Source organism: Polypterus senegalus, chromosome 17 (assembly GCF_016835505.1).
Source record: "Polypterus senegalus isolate Bchr_013 chromosome 17, ASM1683550v1, whole genome shotgun sequence".
In the NCBI taxonomy this organism is placed as follows: Eukaryota; Metazoa; Chordata; class Cladistia; order Polypteriformes; family Polypteridae; genus Polypterus; species Polypterus senegalus.
This window is the reverse complement of record NC_053170.1, coordinates 6,948,660-6,973,171: the sequence shown is the minus strand read 5'-3', so window position 1 is coordinate 6,973,171 and position 24,512 is coordinate 6,948,660. Positions and strand designations below refer to the sequence as shown.

The window sequence follows — 24,512 nt, the reverse complement described above, 5'->3', positions numbered from 1 at the left end:
CATGTTGTTGCTAATTAGGAGCAATTAAAAACCGAGAATACAGCTGTTTAAGACTAAAATAAGCAATAAGGGTTCAAAATCTTAACGAGCGAGACAACAACAATGAAGCAGACGTGTTACTGGAGCAATAAGTGCTTCTTATTAAGCAATTGGGTTGGAGCAAAAACCTGCAGCCACTGCGGCCCTCCAGGACCGTGATTGAGGACCCCTGCCTTAGTTGTTTCGTCTTTCTTAATTAGCAGCCAAACAATAATGAGACACAAAACATGACCAGCTCACCTGTGCCCATCACACAATATCTGAAAATAAAGAAAGGTGACGGTGGTCTCAGTAAGGCTGACCTCCCAGGTCACCAAAACATCTTGACGGTGTTCTTAGAAAAAAAACAGAAATATTAACAATTTTGGAAATGTCTGCCGCAGTAGAATGAGAGCAGCAACAAGCCATGGAATTAAATAACGTGTTTAATTAACAGGAAGAATCAGCTTCTCATTAAGAGATTGGTTGGAGTTTGAAAATCCCAGTTTAGCTGCTCACCTGTCGGCTCGTTTCACATCTCATTTCATTTTCTTAATGAAGAAAGGAATCAATTCAGAGGACTGAATCCTTCAAAAAATGGCTATTAAAATTCAATTCTATTAAAAGAAGTTAGCAGTGAAAACTGGTCACTGTGATTGCCTTCACTACACTATTGGCACGCAGACTTATTTTGCTAAACTGGAAGAAACCTAACTCTCCTCTGTTAAGTCAGTGGGTAACTGATGTTTTATATTATTTGAAACTGGAAAAAATCAAATTCTCACTTAGAGGATCGGTGCAGAACGTTTTCAAAACCTGGCAGGATCTGACCAATAATATTTTAGAATAAGCTCTTAAAGCACTGAGGGAGTAGATCCATCCATCCATTATCCAACCCGCTATATCACGGGTGTTGAACTCCGGTCCTGGAGGGCCGCAGTGGCTGCAGGTTTTCATTTTAACCATCTTCTTCAGTTTTTCCTGCTACTTCACTTCTTTTGCCTTAGTTTTAATTAATGCGTCTCAGACCCCTTAGTTGTTTATTCCTTAATTAGCAGCCAAACAATAATGAGTGACCACATGACCAGCTCACCTGTGCCCATCACACAATATCTAAAAATAAAGAAAGGTTTCGGTGGTCTCAGTAAGGCTGATCTGCTCAGGTCACCAAAACATCTTGACGGTGTTCTTAGAAAAGTCAACAGTTTTGGAAATGTCTGCTATGGCAGAATAAGAGCAGCACCAAGCCATGGAATTAAATAACAGGTTTAATTAACAGCAAGAATTAGCTTCTCATTAAGAGATTGGTTGGAGTGAAATTGGTTGGAGTTTGAAATCCCACTTTAGATGCTCATCTGTTGGCTCGTTCCACATTTCATTTGTGTTTGGCTGTCATTTAATGACGGAAGGAATCAATTCAGATGACTGAATCCTTAAAAACAGGGCTAATAAAATGAAGAGAAAAGGAGTTAATTAGCACTGAAAACTGGTCGCTGATTAGGAAAAAGGTGAGAATGAAATCTTGCAGCCACAGTGGCCCTCAAGGCCTGGTGTTTGACACCCCTGCGCTATATCCTAACACAGGGTCATGGGGGTCTGCTAGAGCCAATCCCAGCCAACGCAGGGTACAAGGCAGGAAACAAACCCTGGGCAGGGCACACACACACACCAAGCACATACTAGGGACAATTTAGGATCGCCAATGCACCTAACCTGCATGTCTTTGGACTGTGGGAGGAAACCCACGCAGACACGGGGAGAACATGCAAACTCCATGCAGGGAGGACCCGGGAAGCAAATCCGGGTCTCCCAACTGTGAGGCAGCAGTGCTACCCACTGCACCACCGTGCTGCCCAGGAAGTAGATTCTCTCTCCATTTATCTGTATCCGCCTATTAAACTCATCAATTTATTTATTTTTACTATTTTTAAGTTTTATTCCGTTGGCCATGCTCTCTTTCTCAGGGCGGCGGTTGATTTGTTTTCAATTCTATTTTTTGTTAAAATTGATCTATTTGTATGGAATAATTACAATAAAATCAATTAAAAAAAAAAAAGAAGAAGAAAACTGGTCACTGATTAGGAAAAGGGTTAGAATGAAAACCAATGCCTGCTGTTGGGGAACCTTGGTGTGCCGACTCCCTTGCTTAGTCGTTTGAAATAAAAGGTCATGCAGAATGTCAATTCTGTTTTTTTAATATTGTGTGACACTTGCAATGACTAAAGGAGGTGACCACGTTGATAGCTAGGATGCGTTTAATGACACAGACCCGTTTGTTGACTTGCAAGCTGCGATGATAGCAAACAGTTGGGCTTTAGAAAAAAGCGTAACCCACATAATGTACCGGAAAAAAGTGGCTTCTTAAAAGGGGCGGCTGTATACACAGAAGGATGTTCATTTATAATCAGCTGTTAGAAAATCTTCGCTACTCAGCAGCTGGACGCTTGTTTTGATCAGCAGAGCGCCGAGTGGGGGTGTGCGAGAATGCGACAACCAGAGCCCGTATGTAAATAATAATTGACGTGCGTGGTCAGCAGCGTGACCCTTTCGCATTCGTACTGCGGTGAGGTCACTCAGGATGACACATAACGAACATGCCGGCCCATGAGTTATATGTTAATTCTGAAATCTGTAACCATTAAAACGGCTCAAGCAAGAACGTGGATGAACTCTTCCAAAAACACCTTAACCCCGGCACCACCTTCACCTTCCCAAAGACGCATTGCTGCGTACGCGATTCTCAACTTCCAGCACACCCACCCACGCACGCATTTCCCGTTTCGGCAGCGTAGCACTTTCTTCTCTTTATTCCAACGTTGCAACGCAGTGCCCCGCAAGAGACATTTTTTTTTTCTCACTGCAAAACAAGGGATTTCAGTCTTCACGAGAACGCGAGTTCGCACGCGCGCCTGCCTCGCCGTCGTCTAGTCTTGATGGCGGGAGCGAGCGTAGGACCTCATAAACGGTACGCGACGGGCACTAGGACCCCAACGGAATCCTTCCTTTCTGCTGCAGCTCTCTAGCTGTTGGAGAAGCGAGAAATCTGCAATAAGGGCTGTTCACAAAAAAAAAAAAAGAAATCGGCGGCGGATGTCGGGATGCGGTGAGAGCGGGATTTGGACCCCCAGAAATCTGAAAGCCCAGCACGCCCCATCTGTATACATTTCTGTAGTTATTTGTTGCCTTCATGAATGTGTTTCTTCGTTTTTCAGGATACGTCGTTCGGATGCGTGTAGGTTTGAATTCCAGCTGTTGGGTTGTCTTTTCCTGTTTTTTTCTTTTTCTTTCTTTCTTTTTTTTTGGAAAGCCTACATGATGCTCATGTTCGTTTTAAAGATTTCTTCCCGGTTTGACTTGTCTCTTTCTGTCTCTCTTGTCTCCTCCTTCTTCCTTGACGAGCAGCTCTGCTATTACGACGAGGGGAGCGATGCCCTATGTGCCCAGCCTCAAAGACGCATGATTAAACCATGATGAAGACCGAATCCCCCTCCACCACCCCGGCCGGCAGCAACAGCAGCAGCAGCGGCAGCAGCAGCAGTACCACAACAACAACACTGAGGAGTCCGTCCCCGCACAGGAGCGCGTACGAGGCCGGCATCCAGGCAATCAAGCAGGCCAAAGATGCCCTCAGTGCAGCCAACGGGGATGAGGTGCAGGAGGGCAAAAGCAAGGCCTCCTCTCGGGGCAGGAGGTATGGCTCCAACGTCCACCGCATCAAAAACATGTTCCTGCAGATGGGCTCCACTGGGGCAGGAGAGGGCGAGGATCCCACCAAGACCAAGGACAGGTCGGTCCGCCTCTCCCTGCCAAGGGCAAGCAGCTTGAATGAAAACGTGGACCACAGTGCCCTGCTGAAGCTCGGGGCCACCGTCTCGGAGCGGGTCAGCCGATTCGACACCAACAAGGGGGATGGTCAACTGCGACCAGGGTCAGGGTTTTCCAAGCTGCAGGAGACCCGCAAGATCTTCGAGCAACGGCATCTGCAGGAGAAGCAGGCGGCCACCAATCGCATCCTGCTCAAGAAAGAGCGGGCCTCGGGCTTTCAGGATGGCCGGCTGGACGTTGTGGTCCGCTTTAATGGGAGTACTGAATCCCTGGACAGTTTGGATGTGGGTGGTCCTGGAGAGGCTGTCTCCCCGACGGTCAGCCAGCTCAGCGCCGTGTTTGAGAAGGCAGACCTCCGAAATAATCTACATCGGCCCCCCACTTCTCCGCTTCCTAGAGGAGCCAGTCCTCCACCTGGCAAGGTGGCAGTGCTCAACTCGAAGATCATCACCAAGAGGTCCAGGGTCTTTCCACCTTCCGGACAGGAGGAAGGTTCCCCTGCTCTGGTGGGCAAGCTGAAGAAAGAGTATGATGGGCTCTTTAGCAACAATGGCTCCAGAGGCAAGACGACTCCTCCTTCTACACCTCCTCATGGAAAGGAAGAAGGCCTTCCTTCTAGTGTTGGGTTGGTGAGCCGGGGAACCTCCCTCTCCCAGGAGATACGCAAGATCAGGCCAGTGGAGGTGGACGACAACGGCAGGGAAAATGAGCTCAAAGATCAGGGCTTTTGTCCTGTGCCTTCAGTGGAAGAAGGGAAAGAGTCAGACGGGCAGATAGATGGCGCCATGGCTCCCAGCATCGGCAGTGATGGGGGAAGCAGACTGGTGCAGGCCGATGTGCACGTGTCCTTAGAAAATGGCTCGCCTCCTGTTGAAGAGGCTACAAAGACTTCTGCCGAGGCTTATGCAGCCCTGGATGTTTCTGCTGGCCCGGGGCAGGAGAGGGAGAGCAAAGAGGACTTCCCGCAGGGTGAAGACAGGGATTTGGAAATCGGTGACGAATCCCGAAAGGAGGACTACTCTGAGGCCGACTTGGTGGATATCAGTGCGTACAGTGGAATTGGGGAGGACTCGGGAGGGAGCCAGTTGGATGAGGATGAGGACGGGGTGGAGGAAGACGAAGAGGCTTACGAGCCGGAGTCCAGCTGTACCGAGATTCCCGGTCTGCCGCCGGAGGAAGAAGAACCTCAGCCAAGTCGGAAGATTCGCTTCAGCACGGGGCCCATTAAGGTAAGTGAGCTCCTTGAACCGCTGGCTCTCCCGTTAATGGAGATTCTGGCGTTGCCCGTCTGGAGAGATGATGGAGATGACTGGTGATCTTTTGGGGACTTTATTTCCTGTACAGTGTACTGTGCTTGTGATTCAGCTGTCCATGAGGTGACCATCTGAGTTCTGAGGGCTACAAGGGAGGAAGAGGGTAGAAACTGTGTGTAAAAAAAAAAAAATGGATACACGTGCAGCTACAGTATTGCTGCGGGTATGAGGGTATATGCGAGGGCAAACTGGACAGGGGACACTGTGGATGGGTTACCAGTTCATAAGTGTTGTGACAGTTGGGGACAAGAACTGTAAACTGACACGGTGTCCTGGATTTCCTTGTATCCTACCGTATGAGTGGTGTAGATAAGGGCACCTGATGCAGAGTGTACTGTACATGCCCTCACCAAGATGGCATGTGTTTCCTCTGCGATCTACCTACGGTTTGATTGGAGGTTCATGCAAACGGGGGTGGTGCTTGTGACGACATGATGGCAACTTGATTAGGGTGATTTCTTGCCTTAGGCCTGCTGCTGATCCCCTTTAACTCGGGATTTGTAGATTTCAGAGTTATTCACTCCCGGTGTTTATTGTAAACATTTTGAAAGGCATCTTATCTCTCTATTATAAAAAAAAAAAATCAGTCCAGACTATTGCCAAGAGATTTTTTTCAAGTCCTGTCCTCCTCTCCACCATTTCCGGTGCACAGCCCACGCCCACAGTCCTCTCACCTCTCATTGGTGTGAATGCTTTTGTCATCACAGTTCCTGCGCTCTCAGCTCTTATACATTTTTATGTTTTCCTCACTTTATGTTCCCAATTAAAGAAGACTTATCATGTCCAAATCTTATTGAAGAATTTCATCCCTGAAGTGTTATCAGCAGAAGAAATGGGTACACGGGCAATCCTAGCACCGAGAAACGATGAAGTCAAACAAATTAACGTGAAAATTCTCAAACGGTTACACGTCAAATTGGTTAAATGCGAATCAATAGACTACACTGAAACAGTTGGCGGTGATGGTGCGGAAGATAAAAACATCAACTTACAAGATCATGAAGAATATCTACAACCGTTAACATCGTCTGGTCTCCCACCACACGAATTACTGTTGAGAGTAATGTAATGTAATTGTGTAATTGATGTCTGAGTGATGGGCTATGCAATGGGACGAGATTAGTTGGATTCAAAATTGGTCGAACAATCTGACATGTAAAATTTTAGCTGATGACAAGAAAGGTAATGTAGTACATCTAACATTAGACACCAAAGGAGATCTCGATATGCCATTCGTAGTAAAACATTTACAGTTTCCCAGTAGAATAACTTTTGCTATGACAATTAAGGAATGACAGGGACAAACATTCGAAAAATTCGGTTTATTTATTAGAGAGATAGAAACAAAATTCACTCTCGGGCAGTTATACGTTGCGTTGTCACGATGAAAGACCAAACACGGAATCAAAATTCAATGCGATAGTGACGAAAACTTAATTCTAAATATGGTTTTTACTGAAGTTTTACAGTAAAAGTGTAAGTTTAAAAAGTATCTGCGTGTTAATTTCAAAGCTAAACAGAACGAAAAAGGATAACGCAACGAATATCTCTGATGCAACATGAAACGTAATTTACTTTAAATTTATTACATTTTACTATTTTTTACTCTGGTTAATTGCTTGCTGTAATGTAAAATAGTTAGTTCTATTATGCATATGTGTAACAATTCCCATGAGAATAACAATCTGTTTAAATTGTACATCTGCTTCCTCATACGCGAACAGCAGATCCGTGAAGTGGCTAGTGCATAGTGCCCGCCAGGGGGTTGGCGAGCGAAACGAGCAGGGCTCAGAACCCCCTAGTTATTAAAAAATAAATAAATAAATAAAAAGTGAAGCCGGACCTTGATGGTGGTATTTCATGCACTAGTGCTCTGGGAGCCATGCCTCCCTTGTGCCGATGTCTCAGAAACTTGGAGCCCAGCGCTACCAGAGTAAGAAATTCAGGGCTTGTGAACTGGCACAAAAGGTAAGTGACTCTGAATTACAGTTCAGTGTGAACTCTGGGCACGGTTTCTAGGTGGTGCCAATTTTATGCCCGCACCATGACCACTGTAGCTGCTGGAGAGTAAGGCAGGATCAAACGCGGGTGAAAGAAATCTCTCCGTCCAAAAGTCTGTTTTAAAAGGTTTTGTGAAAATTCAAAGGAAACAGTCCAATCCCAGCCAGTGCAGGGTGAAAGGCAGGAACAAATCCCGGGCAGGGCGCCAGCCCCACCGCAGGACACACACTAGGGACAATTTTAGAATCGCCAATGCACCTAACCTGCATGTCTTTGGACTGTGGGAGGAAACCAGAGTACCTGGAGCAAACATTCAAACTCCACGCAGGGAGCACCCAAGAAGTGAACCCAGGACTCCATACTGTGAGGCAGAAACGCTACCACTGCGCCACCATGCCGCCCCAGTATAGTATAATGTAATATTTATATGTGTAAAATCCAATGTCTGTCTGTCTGCTTTTCACAAGAGAACTACTTAACGGATGTAGGTCGTTTTTATTTTTCCCTTCTATAATTTACTTGAACATTCCGGTTGATTTTGCAACTTCTCTCATTTCGCTATGTATCATAGTTCACTTGAAGGACCGATTTATTTGCGCAAATCCAAGAGACCTGCAGCAGGCTAAAGGGAGGAGGCTGGGACCCTCCACACTCACACTCCAGCTTCGAGGCGTTCCTTACCTCCACTTAGGTAGCGGCCTTCTTGTTGCAAGAAGCATATCCACCTCTGAGCAAACGAATGATAAACGTACAGAGAAAGAGGATGAAAACTATGAATGCTCAAGTCAAGAGTATCCACTGTACGTATTGTGCAGTGCGCTGTTACTGGTGTGTATATGTATATATATATGTGTATGTGTTTATGTATATATATGTATATAGTTGTATATGTATGTATGTATGTGTGTATATATATATATATATATATATATATATATTGTGAAGGAGAGCCGGGTCCCATGCCCGGCAGGGACGCCCCTGCTGCTTATGCTCCGGGGGAGCCGACATGGGCAGTTCAATACCTCCCCCGGGATGCTTGGTGGCGGCCTCCCTGGCCGACGGTGATTCCCCAACCAACCGCAGGGCTCCATGGGAGATGGAGTCCTCCACAGCTTGGTTGGGGCCCGGGTTGGCCACTGGGGGCTGTCTGCTTCCCACAGCCCGGCTGGACGAGTCTTCAACCCCACCTGGAAGTGCAATTAGGACCAGGTGGTTAATCACCTACAACGCTTTCGGGTGGGCTATAAAAGGGCCCAGCCACCACCACTCGAGGAGCCATTGTCGGGAGGAGGAGGAGGACTACGCTTGTGGAGGAGTGGTGATAGAGGAAGAAGAGTGTGTTGTGCTTTAGTGTTTGTGCTTTGGGACTGTGTATTGCCTGTGGGTCACGGGGAAGACGTGCGCCCACGGGTGAAGAAAGAAATAAAGTCCTTGTGTTTTTATACGTGCCTCCATGTCTTTCTGTGTCGGATCAGGCGCCTATATATATATGTATATATGTGTATATATATATATATGTATATATGTGTATATATATATATGTATGTGTATGTGTATATATATATATATATATATATATATATATATATATATATATATATATATATATATATATATATATATATATATATATATATATATGTATATGTATATTGTGGATGCTAGGGGTCATTGTTGCCCCGTTGAACCCGTTAGACAGACGTCCCAGACACACGTGTAAAAGCACAGAAGAATAATCTTTAATTCTTCTTAAATAAAGTGCCCAAAGCACCGCACCTCCACAATTCTCAATAATAATCAATACACTAAATACACAACAATCAATCCTCCAGTCCCAGCAGCTCCGTCCTCTACTACCCAACTCCAGCTCGATTTGCTGGGATTTCCCAGAGTCCTTTTAAAGTCTCTGACCCGGAAGTATTTCTTCTTCGGGTCACCAACACATCTTCTTTTATCAATCATCTTGGAAGTACAGTGGAATTCCGTCCTCATGACCCCGAACTACTTCCGGGTTGACGTCCTCATAATATCCCCCTGGCGGCACCCACAGTACCCAAAAAGGGCTGAGGATACGGACTTCATGTCCCATGATGCCCTGCGGGAATCCGAGGAGCCATTTCCATCCAGGGGAGCTGCCATCTAGCGTTCCGGGGAATGTAGCGTCTTGAAAAGGCTGTTTTCTTCCCAGTAGTGAAGTCCCGACCAGACTGAAATGCCAGCCATTCACCACAATATATATATGTGTCCAGAAAATGACTACATCAAAGGAAACGCAAAGATTGTATGTCTTGTATTAAAATGAGGAAAACATAAACATTTATAAGAGCTGAGAGCACAGGAACTGTGTCTGACAATAGCATTCACACGAATGAGAGGTGAGAGGACTGTGGGCCTGGTTAAATCTCCTGGCACAAAATCTCGTCTCGCGGGACTTGAAATTATCTCCATGAAAAAGTTTTGTCTTGTCCCAGGATTTTTTTTAAATAATTGAATGATATTCTTAGATCTTTTGTTCCTGCCTTGCACCCTGTGTTGGCTGGGATTGACTCCATCAGACCCCCATGACCCTGTAGTTAGGATATAGTGGGTTGGATAATGGATGGATGGATGGATATTGTTAGATCTTCCTCCTGTCAAATAAGTGAACCATCTGCCGTGGCACAACGTCAGAGACTTTGCCTCAGGCACTGACATCCGAGGCGTGATCCCTGTAAGGGGCATGCCCTTGGAGATTCCAAAGTGGTACCTCCGGTACCTAGAGCGTGGATGTGGGGACAGGGATAGGTGGCACTTCAGTTACATAAATGGTGCCCCACAGGTCTAAACAGCGCACATTCCACATTAATAGACTTAAGGGATAGGGGTGGGGTGGGGAATTTAGTGTTTCTCCCCCTCAGGGTTTGGAAGACACACCCTCTGAATTATATGAGCAGTGCCCCTTGGTGTCCGGTGGAGCATGTGCCCCTTAACTTTCATAAATGGCACCCTAGGCAGCTGCCTGTGTTTCCTAATGGATTGACTGGTTCTGCTCATTGTCTAGTGGCATGTGAATAAAAAGTGCGAAAAGCCGCATGTCTCTTAATCCCTGAGCTGGAGCCTCCGCTGCTGTGTCTTCCCATCCAACTACTGTATTAGCCCACCCATTCGAGTAGGAGGAGTGGGTGGAAGTTGATCTGGATGCATCATCTTTTTCTGTCGGCATCAAAATGTTGTTCCTGTGGTCAAAAATCGTAGGCTGGCTAATGAAATATTATTTACTTCAGCATCACTCTCTTTCCCCAGTCATTTTGAAGGGAAACCAACGTAGGCCTCCAAAGGAGAAACAGGCTGAAAGGGCCCAAATTTAAGTCCTGCTACTGCCATCGTGAGGAGGACGAGCAGCTGAGTGGGGTGGGGGGACAAATTCCTCAGCAGAGACTTCTGGGATTGATGTTCATTTTTTCAGTGCCAAGGAGGACAGCAGCTTGACCAAAGCCTTTGGTAGGCTGCCAGTTTCATTAGAGCTCCAAACATTTGTGTGCCATTGATTGGATAGCCTGCTAAGGGTGAGGAGTGTTGGCCGATAGCTAATCAGGATTCCACCGATGTCTTTGCACTTGACAGCTTTGTTTTACAGCCGGGCGTCGTTACCCCTTTATCCAAATCTGCCATTTCTTTTTCCTCAAAGTCACCATTTCAGGGTTAAAGTACTGTATGTTTCTCTATGTACATGGCTTTGCTGGTCATAATTGGTCACATCATATTCTACATTTGAACACCTTTGGCTAAATGTGCTGTTGCACACATGCAAATTACCTTCTTAGTCGAGTGATATTGGCTTTTACTTTATCATTCTATTATATAGTGCCTTTCCTATCTATCTATCTATCTATCTATCTATCTATCTATCTATCTATCTATCTATCTATCTATCTATCTATCTATCATACAACATCTATGATTTTTATTTCTGTGTACTGGTTTTCACATCTTTTGTCTTTATGTAATTTTCTTTTTCATCGAGTAGCCATTGGTAGAACTTTTAATAAGTTTAATATGTGACTTTATCTGTCATTTCCACGATTTTTATATTATCACACATCCTGAGGTCAGGGTGTGCAACAGTATCCCTTGTTTACTATTTGACATTTTTTATCAGTTTATTGTTGTGTTACATTATTACACAACTTATTTAGTTGTTATTTCCATGCTTCAATAGATCTTTATTTGTCCCAGGGTGAAATTTTACTTTTTACAGAAGCTCTTTAAATAAATACTTACAAAAATAGATAAATAAATATATAATATATATATATATATACACTGTGGTCTGAACTCACACCAGAATGACTAAAAAGGCAGAAGATTTTAACAAGAAAGATAAGAAAACTAGGCAGTCCCAGTCCCCATGAGGTGCTATACAGGCATGTTGCTGTTGGTATGAAAGCCCCCCGTCGTGTTTCTTGGCCCACTTCTGCTGATTGATTCCTTGGCCGAAAGTCCTCAGTGTTAGTGTGTCAGAGAGAGAGGATGTGCAGCATTGTTCATAATGGCACTCGGTTCTGTGTTATTCTCTCCTTTACGACCTCCAGGGGGTCCAGAGTGTGTCCCATAACTGAGCCTGTCCTTTTAATTAGCTTGTTGATTTGGTGGTCCTCTCTTGGAGTGAAGTGACCAGTCCAGCTCATCACACTGGCCATCACAGAGGTGTAGGAGATGTGAAGGATGCCATTACCCACATTAAAGGACCACAGGCTCCTAAGAATAAAGAGCCTGCTTTCTTTTACCTTGATGTACGTGATTTAGTTTCTCAATAATGGGTGCCACAGGGTGGTCTGGTGAGTGATTATCACTATTCGCTCCCGGATCCAGGGTCCCAGGTTTGAATTCAGTGCTCGGTTCTTGTGTGGAGTGTTCATGTTCTCTCTTGTTACCACGTGGGTTTTCTTCCATGAGTTCTGGTTTTGTTCCACTGCCCCCACAAACATGGAGGTGAGGTTGATCGATGCTTCTAAAGGGCCGCTGTGTGAGGGTGTAACCCGAGGCGGAGTGCTGGCTCTGAGGCTAAGGATCTGTGCTGGTATCCATAAGGTTGCTAGTTTGAATCCCCATTACTGCCAAAAGGGGATCCTACTCTGCTGGGCCCGTGAGCAAGGCTCTTAACCTGCAATTGTTCCAGGGGCGCTATACAATGATGAACCCTGTGCTCTGACCCCAAAGGGGTATACAAAAACTAACAAATTCCTAATACAAGAAATTATATACGGCAAAATAAAGAACAAAAAAAAAATAAATGGACTGGCACTCCATGCAGGATTGGCTCCTTTCCTGTGCCCATTGCTATCAGGATAGCCTTTGCCCTCACTCCGCCTGTGTTATTTTATGTTATGAATGCCTCAAATTGTTCAAATTCCACGTTTTGCCCTGAATCCTTTAATTTCACATTTGTATAAATATCTGGGAATAGTCTCTCCCAAATCTTCAGTCTCATTCCACAGTTCATTTCTTGGAGATACACTTGCAGTTTTCATGTGAATGATATACAATTTCTTTGGCACGGTGCCGTTCTCACAATTTTCTATCTAAATCTCACAGTTTAATTTTGCATCTCAGCAATTTTAATGTTACCACAGCTCCTAATTTTAGGTTGTACAACCAAATCCCTTGTCTACAGTTTAACATTTTCTCCTTATCGGATTTCACCATATTTTTAGAATTGAGTATACCCGCAACTTCAGAGCTCATTCTCAGTCATTCGTTTCTTTTGCTCTCTTAATCTTGTAATTCCATATTAATGTAATTTATACTGGTAGTGGAGGCCCACAATGGCTAACCCAGTTGCTTAATTAGAAACCAATCCATGCCAATAAGAGATCTCCGTGAATTTCATGGCTTGTTAGTGTTTTTAACTCCGCCAGGTCAGGTTGGGAGCATTGTGCTCAGTACAGCACCCATCACACAACAAACCACCAGGATTGGGACCTGAGTGTGGTTGGTAACAACTCAGCACCATGAGGTTTTTTTGCAGTGGCTGAAGTGCCAATCCTACCACCAATCCCTGACTTTACCCTGTAAGTTGGGGGACCTGCTTGCAGGGCAGGATGCAGATGTAACTTCATACCCAGGACAGAGCAACTGCAGGCTAAGAGCCTTGCACAAGGGCCCAACAGAGTGGAGTCACTCGTGGTGTTTACGGGAGAGCTACCACTCCATCCCCAGGTCAGATCATCCTTATATCATAGACTTTCTTGTCCTTTCCAAGGATATCTTCCAAATGATTTGAAGACTAAAATAGATGAATAATTCTCAGTCCTTCACTTTTTCTCCAGAGTTTCCTTCGAAATATTTTATTAAATTAAATTCGATTCGATAAACTTTGTTAACGCCAAGAAGAAATCATGGAGTTAGTATGCAAAACCTTCAACTTTGACTTTAACCTCTCAATTTATGGTGACTCTGAGTCCGACTCCTCGATTTATGGTACCACCGACTCTGACTCGTACATTTATGGTGACTCCATCTCTGAGTCCTCAGTTTATGGTACCACTGACTCTGATTGTTACTCCTCAATTTATGGTACCACTGACTTTGGCTCTGACTTCTCAATTTATGGTGACTCTGAGTCCGACTCCTCCATTTATGGTACTACCAACTCTGACTCGTACATTTATGGTGACTCCAACTCTGAGTCCTCAGTTTATGGTATCACTGACTCTGATTGTTACTCCTCAATTTATGGTACCACTGACTAAAATTTTTACACCTCAATTTATGATACCACCACCTCCGACCCATACATTTATGGTGACTCCAACTCTGAGTCCTCAATTTATGGTACCACCGACTTCGGCTCTGACTTCTCAATTTATGGTGACTCTGAGTCCGACTCCTCCATTTATGGTACCACCAACTCTGACTCGTACATTTATGGTGACTCCAACTCTGAGTCCTCAATTTGTGGTACCACTGACTAAAATTTTTACTCCTCAATTTATGATACCACCACCTCCGACCCATACATATGGTGACTCTGAGTCCGACTCCTCAACTTATGTTATGACTGACTCCAACTCCTCAGTTTACTCTGACCAGATGCAAGGCACTTCATCATTACCATTTTGAATCATCAGGCTACTTTTTAGCATCCTATCTTGTTAAAGTTTGGGTTTAAAGCCTGTAGCGATGCTGTTGTTAACTTTAATTATATTAGTAAATAACTAGCCAACCCGCGTCGTACCATACGCCGCATAATCAGGCCAGTTTTTTAATGAATTTTAAGCACAGGGAGAAAATTAACATTTGAAAAATCGGTAATGTAATAAATCAGCAACAAAAGCAACATTGTAACTATACACGGAATGAACCAACACACAGTTGTCCGTGACTGAAAACTGGCGGACCGCCATCGCTCATGTGCCCACCTCCAACTCGTCACTTGAGTCGTTGTCGTCTTTGCGCAGTCCAGATGCACCTGTGACTCACGTAGACTTTCCGTGTTCCTGCAGGAGCATCTAAGAAGACGCATGTTTGTCGCGGATGCGAATTGCTGTATGTAGTGTGTAAAACAGTTTGCTATGGTGCACGCGGTCGTGCGTCATAACCGAAAACTCGGTTTTTAAAGACTGCTTACTTCATTGTGTTTTAACCTCAGTTGTAAAGGATTGTTTTAAGGATCCCATGGGATACCCTCGCAAACCGTTTTACACGCTGCATATGGCGACTCACCTCCGGCGTTGCTCCTTCCTGCGTGCGCCATAGGTGTCCTTGTCGGCGGCTTAGTGAATGCACGCCCCTTCCGGCGTGCTTTCCATGGGTGTCTTGAACTTAGTGAATTATATATATAAATACTTGCAAAATTAAAAAAAACAGGCTGTATTTTTACTAAAAGTCTACCAGAAGTCTAGAAAAATATAATTCAATTGAATTATCGATCCATCCATTATCCAACCCACTATATCCTAACTACTGGGTCATGGGGTCTGCTGCAGCCAATCCCAGCCAACACAGGGTGCAAGGCAGGAAACAAACCCCTGGCAGGGCACCAGCCCAACGCAGGGCACATGCCAAGGACAATTTAGAATTGCCAGTTCACCTAACCTGCATCCCTTTGGACTGTGGGAGCAAACCCGAGAACATGCAAACTCCACACAGGGAGGACCCGGGAAGTGAACCCAGGTGTCCTAACTGCGAGGCAGCAGCGCTACCCACTGCACCACCATGCTGCCTCAATTGAAATAGTGTATGTGAAATTGGAAATTTTCACACATTATATTATAATTTACTTTTACTAGCAGTCGGAGTCGGTACATTTATACTGACTTTGACTTCTGTAACCCAGTGATTGCTTCCATCTCTGACTCCACAGCCCAGTGGGAAATTTAGACGCATACAGCAGCAGAAACGTAAAAAATAAATGAATCAAACCAGACACTTCACAACAATACACACAGGTGTAAATGGAAAGAAGCTAGATGGAGAACTGCTGGTTCCTTTGTCATTTGCATCTTATTACTAATAAGGAACCATAAAAACAATGAGTGCAGCTGTTTTAGGCTGAGATAAGCAAATAAGGGTGGGGAACGTTAAGTGAGACAACTAAAATGAGGCATTTAAGCAAAAAGGCGATGTTCACATTGCAAGCCTCATTGCTCAATTCCGATTTTTTTGCTCCAATGTGATTTGTCTGTCTTGGTGATTCACATTCATAAGTACCAGTGCCCTGAATATCTAGCTGCAATGTGAACAAATTTGTCCCCTGAAATGACACGCGTGTGCACATTGATGTGTTTGTGCCCGAGTCATCTGCATCAGCGACGGTAAAAAACATCATATTTGTGAGATAAGTCATGGTATTATCTCTCTCTCTCTCTCTCTCTCTCTCTATATATATATATATATATATATATATCTATACTAATAAAAGGCAAAGCCCTCACTCACTCACTCACTCACTCACTCACTCACTAATTCTCCAACTTCCCGTGTGGGTGGAAGGCTGAAATTTGGCAGGTTCATTCCTTACAGCTTCCTTACAAAAGTTGGGCAGGTTTTATATCGAAATTCTACGCGTAATGGTCATAACTGGAAGCAGTTTTTCTCCATTTACTGTAATGGAGATGAGCTTCAACGCCGGGGGGGCGGAGTTTCGTGTGACATCATCACGCCTCCCACGTAATCACGCAGTACATAGAAAACCAGGAAGATCTAAAAAGCGCTGAAGAAAACATGCATTATATAATTGAGAAGGCAGCGAAACAATAAGAAGCGGCGAGTGACATATACAACCATATTCATGAGTTCTGCTACTGAAACAAAGCACGATGTAAACCTACACTTTAAATTAAGTTCATAGACAGGCTGCCGCTGGCGTTTGTAATTTAGTGCCTGCCCATATAAGGCCGTCCGTCAGCGGCAATCCAATAGCAAACTGCCACGGGTAAATATTCACGGGTGAAGGACTGTGCTTATGCAGAGGAAGATGAGATGGTCAGGGTGGTGTTTGGTACAAACTCAGCGAAACTGCGAGAGAAAGTTTTAAGTGCCAGGACTAAGGTAACATTAAATACAGCCATGGACATAGCACGAGATGGCACCAGCACAGCTGGGAACCTTCGATGCATGTACACCGAGTGGCTCACGTGAACTGACGCAGTGCACAGATAAAAAGCAACAGTTCCAAAGAGCTGAACAAAACCGAATTACACAATTGAAAAGGCAGCAAAAAATATGAAGCGTCTCATACATACAAGCATATTCATAAATCCAAAACAAAGCACACGTTGGAAAAAGTCAATGTCCCGCTAAAGGAAGACAGTGTAAAAAAACCGTGCATGCAGTGTGTCAGGTCTCAGATAAAGAAGAAGACGAGCTGTTTATTGATGCAGTAAGAAACGAATCGATGAATGAAACCTGTCATCTTTACAACGATTGACAAACACGGAATGTAACTTGAACACAACACATCCTACAAATACGAACCTGATTGAAAGAAATAATGATAATCAAATCCTTGATGACAGCAACACTCAGTAACACTCACAAAACAAATACTGTATATTGACAGTCATGTTACGTTATTTTTAAAATGTTCCCTTTTCTTTTTCATAGCTTTTTTAACACACTACTTCTCCGCTGCGATACGCGGGTATATATATATATATATATATAACCCGATCTACATACTCCAATAATGGATACTTTATTCGCCATCAATGATTGTTTTGGTAAAGCCATACTCAGTGTATTCATTAGATGAACCGTAAAAACCTATTCACTCATGCGCCAGTCTTGGGGCGTACCTTACCTCCGCTTAGCTAGCGAAAGAGAGAACTACTTCATGGATTTAGATCTGTTTTTTTTTTCTATAATTTGCTTGAACATTCTGGTTAATTTTGCGACTTCTCTCATCGCGCTAAGAATCAGAGTTCGCTTGCAGGAGCGATGTATTCACGCTAATCTGAGACAGAGGCTGCAGGCTGAGGGGAAGGGGAAGCGTGACATCAGGAGTCGGGAGCCGGGCAGGGCCCTCCTCACTGTCCTGCTTCACTACTACACGAGCGAATCCGCAGGGGATGGCTAGTAACCGATAAAATGGACGCGCTAGTAGTTAGAATGTAACAGAATGTAAAGGTAAACTCGTCTACTGTACAGTACTGTACTGCTATGTCTCCCGCGGTGCTATAATGTAAAATACCAATGTTACCGCTATACGTACTGTAATTCATGTAAGTGCGTTTTCTTTGTTATAAGTAGAGCAAATACATAATAATTTCATTTAATTAAAATGCGGTAAAATGTACGGGTACTCACCAATGATGAATGATATTGATGATGATGTGCAGTACGATGTAGAGGATTTAAAACTCCTCGGGTGGAGCCTCTTCTTCAGGCACTTCAGGAGGAGTCGTATCTTTGGACGGGTCATCTGCTGGGGTTTCATGCTGGCTTTTCTTTATAGGTTTCAGGAGCATTGTGATGGGAAGTTGCTACATTGTCTCCTGTAGTGAACTGTTGGTACAATTTCCGTGCTTTCTCAAATGTTACCATCCAAGGGGATGTTCTTCTTCCTGCAGTCGGTGATCCACAATGCCAAGGCAGATTCCATCTTGATGATATTTTTATTCCTTACGGTCGTTACCTTTTTGGCACTATCACAGAAACTTACAGATACGGTACTCCAGATCGCTGCTTCGCTCTTCTTTATGTAGAGTGCGGTGCTTTCATTAATGGCATAGTGGCGCGCTACTGCAGCATAACTTTTTAGTTCCCGAAGCAAATCCAGTAGTTCAACCTTCTCCCGGAGTATTTTAAACTTCTTCTGGCGCTTAGGCTCAGTGCTCTCAGAGTTGGCTACTTTCAACATCCCAAACCGCGTTTCCTTCAGCCGTGGTAAACCCACTCACTTGGAGACGCGTCACAGGGCAGCAAGGAGAAATGAATAACGCTCTTGGGTTGGCTACTTTCACCATCCCAAACCGCGTTTCCCTCAGCAGTTGCTTCCTGTTCTCTCTACACCACAAAAAAAGCCATAAATAAATTGCGGAGGATATTTGCGCTTTCCGCTAACAATTAATAGTTAGGTCCTAAGGAAAAATCCGTGAATGACTGAGTCCGCGGACCCTGAACGGTGACTCTGTGGGGGTTTAATGTATATATACAGTGATCCCTCCTTTATCGCGGGGGTTGCGTTCCAAACCCCACCCTGTGAAAGGTGAAAATTCACGATGTGTTTATATGGTTATTATTATTTTATAACACTCTTATAAACATTTCCTGCACAGTTATAGAGCATAAACTCTTTGTATTCCCTTAGATATTAGGTAAGATTTGTTGAAATTATGTATGTAAACACACTGTTTATATACAGTAAAACCTAAATATTATTTTAAAGATATTGAGCGTCTCCGATATCACATATGTTACAGCCATTACGATAGACAGACCGCTTTGGAGCCATAACGAAGGGCTTGACTACTAAGATAAACGTGAAAGAGCACAAAAGTTAAATCTTTACACAGCGAGACACGTTGATGCTGAATGAGCGAGACGAGACTTCCTGGTTAACGCAGTGCAATCGAATTCGGAGCTCCATCGCTGAGCCAATCAGCACACAGCTGCATGCTCTGATTGGGTAGCTTCTCAGCCATCCGCCAGTAGCGTCCCTTGTATGAAATCAACTGGGCAAACCAACTGAGGAAGCATGTACCATAAATTAAAAGACACATTGTCCGCAGAAACCCGAGAAGCAGCGGAAAATCCGCGTTATATGCTTACATATAAAATTCGCGATAGAGTGAAGCCGCAAAAGTCGAAGCGTGATATAGCGAGGGATTACTGTATATATAAAAGTGCCATTGGCAGGCCAAAATCGAAATCAATCATTAATGTGCAGGCTCCATCAATCACACGTTATCTTTATAGGTCTAAATAACTGTGGTTGTAACGTTTGGAATTCGGAAACTTGTTTATCGAACATGAGAATCTTTTCTTTATATTTAAATACATTTCAGATGAGGAGCAACCACAACCACTCAGCCTTAAATGATATGGTGTTGTCTGTGTCACCACACTTGGTCCTCAGTAAGAAGGCATCTTTAGAAACAACTAGTGCGTTTATACACACACATATAACTGGACTGAGGTGGATAACCCAGTTAATGCCGAAACCTTCGCTTTCTTCTTCTTCTCCCATTTAGGGGTCACCACAGCAGATCTCCATCTAGCCCTGTCTTTTATTTCATTTTCTGCCACACTGACTGCTGTCATTTCCTCCCTCATTTCTACTTCTACTTCTTCTTCTTCTTTCGGCTGCTCCTGTTAGTTTATAATAGATAATTGATTTAGCCAGGAGAAGGAATAAAGTGATCGGCCAAATTTATTTTCTGAACCCATGGCTGCTAAAAGCCACATGCAAAGCAAATACAGGCACAGACTGAAAGAGTGCAGCAGACATTAGAACTTTAGAACAATCTCGACGAGAACAGGCCATTCAGCCCCACAAAGTTCGCCAGTCGCTAATCTGGGATCCTGAGTTAGTTTGTTGTGTGGTGGGATGCGCCCATTCCAGCAAGCATCGGGCACGAGACAGAAACAATCAATGGACGGGGCATCGGCTCATCGCAAGGCGAACACAAGCACACACATATACACTGGCGTCATTTTAGCGTCACCAAATCTTTGGAAGGAAACCGGAGCACACTGTGGAAACCCACCAAGAAAACATGCAAACTCCAGGCAGGGAACACCAGGGACGAGACTCCCTGCGAGACAGCAGTGCTACTGCTCTGCCATTGTGCTGCCCCCACATGTGTAATAATTACATTATTCAAATGAAGTTAACGACTTATCTGTAAAATGTAACATACATACTTGTTTTGTCTTGGTAGAGTTCTTTATTACTCTCCTTTCCCCCTTTTGTATTATTAATATGTAGCCTTTGCCAGAATGCCTCAAATCTCCCAGACTTACCCCTCTAAAGTATTGTACTCTATAACTTCTCCCCACCTTCCCTTCTACATTTTTAACCTCAGGCAATTAGGTGTAGTAAAAGACAAGCAGGAGTTAAGTTACAATTTAAATAATGTCTTATTGATAATATTCATAAATAATAACAATAAGCAAAATACAAGTGAATATTGGCAACCACACAACCTGATAAATGATGATGTGTAGTTTCAGGCGGCACTCAGACTTGTTAGTTACTTAAAATGTCTCTAATTAAGACATCATGTGCGGTCAGCTTCCTTTAGAACAGGTCGCATGCCTGTCTCAATATGGCTGCCGAGCTGTGCTCTTCATTATGTTGTCCTTTTCAGTTCATGGTGTGTGAGATGCTCCGTCATGATGATGATGTGTGTGAAAGAGAGAGAGAGAGAGAGAGATAAGGCAAGAAAATTTAGAGACTGTCTGTGTAAACCCTACAGCCAATAGGCTGTCGTGGTACTTAAAGGCTTCTGATACAAGCCAATTCCAAACGGCCATACTTCAGACCAATGGGGGGACAGAACATCTTCACACCTGCCACTCCGCAAAACCATTTGTTAAGGTAAAGCTTGCCAGTTAGTATATCTTAGTACAGACTCCCCTACAGATTCACCTCCCAGCACACTCACTGATCTTAAGCTATGGATGGAAAATCATTTTCTCAAACTTGATGAATTTTCTGTACATTCACCTTACTACATCACTTTCTCTCATCTCTTTTGACGAATAAAACTGAAGTGTTACTGGTAGGTCTAAAATCCCAACTTTCTAAGGCAGGGGTGCCCACACTTTTTCGGCTTGCAAGCTACTTTTAAAATGACCAGGTCGAAATGATCTACCTATTAAAAATGCTATATATACAGTGGTGTGAAAAACTATTTGCCCCCTTCCTGATTTCTTATTCTTTTGCATGTTTCTCACACAAAATGTTTCTGGTCATCAAACACATTTAACCATTAGTCAAATATAACAAAAGTAAACACAAAATGCAGTTTTTAAATGATGTTTTTTATTATTTAGGGAGAAAAAATCCAAACCTACATGGCCCTGTGTGAAAAAGTAATTGCCCCCTGAACCTAATAACTGGTTGGGCCACCCTTAGCAGCAATAACTGCAGTCAAGCGCTTGCGATAACTTGCAATGAGTCTTTTACAGCGCTCTGGAGGAATTTTGGCCCACTCATCTTTGCAGAATTGTTGTAATTCAGCTTTATTTGAGGGTTTTCTAGCATGAACCGCCTTTTTAAGGTCATGCCATAGCATCTCAATTGGATTCAGGTCAGGACTTTGACTAGGCCACTCCAAAGTCTTCATTTTGTTTTTCTTCAGCCATTCAGAGGTGGATTTGCTGGTGTGTTTTGGGTCATTGTCCTGTTGCAGCACCCAAGATCGCTTCAGCTTGAGTTGACAACAGATGGCGGACATTCTCCTTCAGGATTTTTGGTAGACAGTAGAATTCATGGTTCCATCTATCACAGCAAGCCTTCCAGGTCCTGAAGCAGCAAAACAACCCCAGACCATCACACTACCACCACCATATTTTACTGTTGGTATGATGTTCTTTTCTGAAATGCTGTGTTCCTTTTACGCCAGATGTAACGGGACATTTGCCTTCCAAAAGTTCAACTTTTGTCTCATCAGTCCACAAGGTATTTTCCCAAAAGTCTTGGCAATCATTGAGATGTTTCTTAGCAAAATTGAGACGAGCCCTAATGTTCTTTTGCTTAACAGTGGTTTGCGTCTTGGAAATCTGCCATGCAGGCCGTTTTTGCCCAGTCTCTTTCTTATGGTGGAGTCGTGAACACTGACCTTAATTGAGGCAAGTGAGGCCTGCAGTTCTTTAGACGTTGTCCTGGGGTCTTTTGTGACCTCTCGGATGAGTCGCCTCTGCGCTCTTGGGGTAATTTTGGTCGGCCGGCCACTCCTGGGAAGGTTCACCACTGTTCCATGTTTTTGCCATTTGTGGATAATGGCTCTCACTGTGGTTCGCTGGAGTCCCAAAGCTTTAGAAATGGCTTTATAACCTTTACCAGACTGATAGATCTCAATTACTTCTGTTCTCATTTGTTCCTGAATTTCTTTGGATCTTGGCATGATGTCTAGCTTTTGAGGTGCTTTTGGTCGACTTCTCTGTGTCAGGCAGCTCCTATTTAAGTGATTTCTTGATTGAAACAGGTGTGGCAGTAATCAGGAAATTGAACTCAGGTGTGATACACCACAGTTAGGTGATTTTTAACAAGGGGCAATTACTTTTTCACACAGGGCCATGTAGGTTTGGATTTTTTTCTCCCTAAATAATAAAAACCATCATTTAAAAACTGCATTTTGTGTTTACTTGTGTTATATTTCACTAATGGTTAAATGTGTTTGATGATCAGAAACATTTTGTGTAACAAACATGCAAAAGAATAAGAAATCAGGAAGGGGGCAAATAGTTTTTCACACCACTGTATATGCATACTGAGTATACTTTATACATAAAATATATGTTGTCGTACCTTGCATAACTGAATACCCTTTATGGCACAACAACAATTCAATACATTTATGGTCACTACAGTATTTGGATTTAATAATCTTCATGTGGGAAAAGGCTGACTCGCATAAATAAGTAGAGCCGAATAATGCAGTCTAGGAGCTTTTCAATTCAGCCGAGTGAAAAATGACGGCCGTCTGATTAACTGCGATTTTAGTTCCCTCTCCTTTCTCCTTCTCAGATCGCTTTTTGGAAGGAAGTCAGTTTCGTAGTTTTTATGAACAGTTCGAAAATAGAAATAGCAATGATAGCATTGGAATAGCAGTGATCCAATTCCACATCCAGCCCATACCCTCCCCAAACATTTTTTTTTAAATCCCTTCTTTAGTCGATATAAATTGGAAAGCTAACTAGATCACAGCTGGAGTTTTGCAGTAGCTCGCGCGTTTGATCGTGTGTGCTGGATGACCAGTGTGTTAGAAGAAAAGAGATCTCAGACTGGCCGCCCTGTATATGCCATACGGAGGATATATGACAGACTAACGTTTAAAACAAAATTTTTTGATTGTAACGCGATCTACCTGCACTACCTTTGCGATCTACTGGTCGATCACGATCGACGCATTGGGCACCCCTGTTCTAAGGCATCCAATTTTTCTGTTTCTGTTGATGGTCCACTTGTCAAACCTGCTCCTGTTGTCAGAAACCTCGGTGTTTTGTTTGATTCGTCACTTAACTCTGAGATACACATTAGGTCTCTTTCAAAAATTTCATTCTATCATCTCCGTCACGTTGCCCGCCTCCGTCCATTTCTGTCCTTTAATGATGCTTCATTGTTTCATAACGTCTCATTCTGATTACTGTAATTCCCTCTTCATTGGCTTCCCTGCAAAATCTACACCAGAAGCTCCAGCATATTCAGAACTCCGCAGCTACACAAAGCCGTTCTGCTCACGTCTCCCCTGTTCTCTGCCAGCTTCACTGGTTACCTGTTCCGTCAAGGATTCAATTCGAGATTCTGCTTCTCACCTTCAAAGCCCTCCATAACCTTTGCCCCCCTCTACCTCACTCAGTGTCTAGCTCCTTACATTCCTTGTCGCTCTCTCAAGTCCGGGTTGACTGGGAGTCCTGCTGAGAAACATCAGCCAAATTTTTTCGAGGCACTTCACCCCCAACTCTGTCGTAAAAATTACAAAGAGACTCAGTCCTAAAATCTGGGAAGGGGTTCTTAAACCATCAAACCATTGCTGCTATTATCTAACACTAATATCACATTTGCTTTGTCTAAGTTACACATAAAGGCGTGCAAAATATTTATCAACTTGTATGCAAAATTTCACATCACAACAATACTTTAATGCATTTCATCATGAGAGTGATCCATCCATTATCCAACCCTGCTATATCCTAACTACAGGG

The 24,512-nt window shown here is 43.7% G+C and overlaps 1 protein-coding gene across 2 annotated transcripts in view; it reads left to right on the top strand.

Moving 5' to 3' along the window:
• ppp1r9ba (protein phosphatase 1, regulatory subunit 9Ba) overlaps nt 1-24,512 on the top strand; it is a 132,744-nt gene that overhangs the window by 17,052 nt on the left and 91,180 nt on the right. The window contains exons 1-2 of one of the 2 annotated variants that reach the window (XM_039740280.1): nt 3,036-3,250; nt 3,421-5,072. In XM_039740280.1, coding sequence (XP_039596214.1) covers nt 3,486-5,072 — 1,587 coding nt within the window. In that variant the 5' untranslated portion in view covers nt 3,036-3,250; nt 3,421-3,485. Of the gene's footprint in view, nt 1-3,035; nt 3,251-3,420; nt 5,073-24,512 lie in introns of those variants that run through there. The other variant, XM_039740281.1, reaches the window with a different exon arrangement.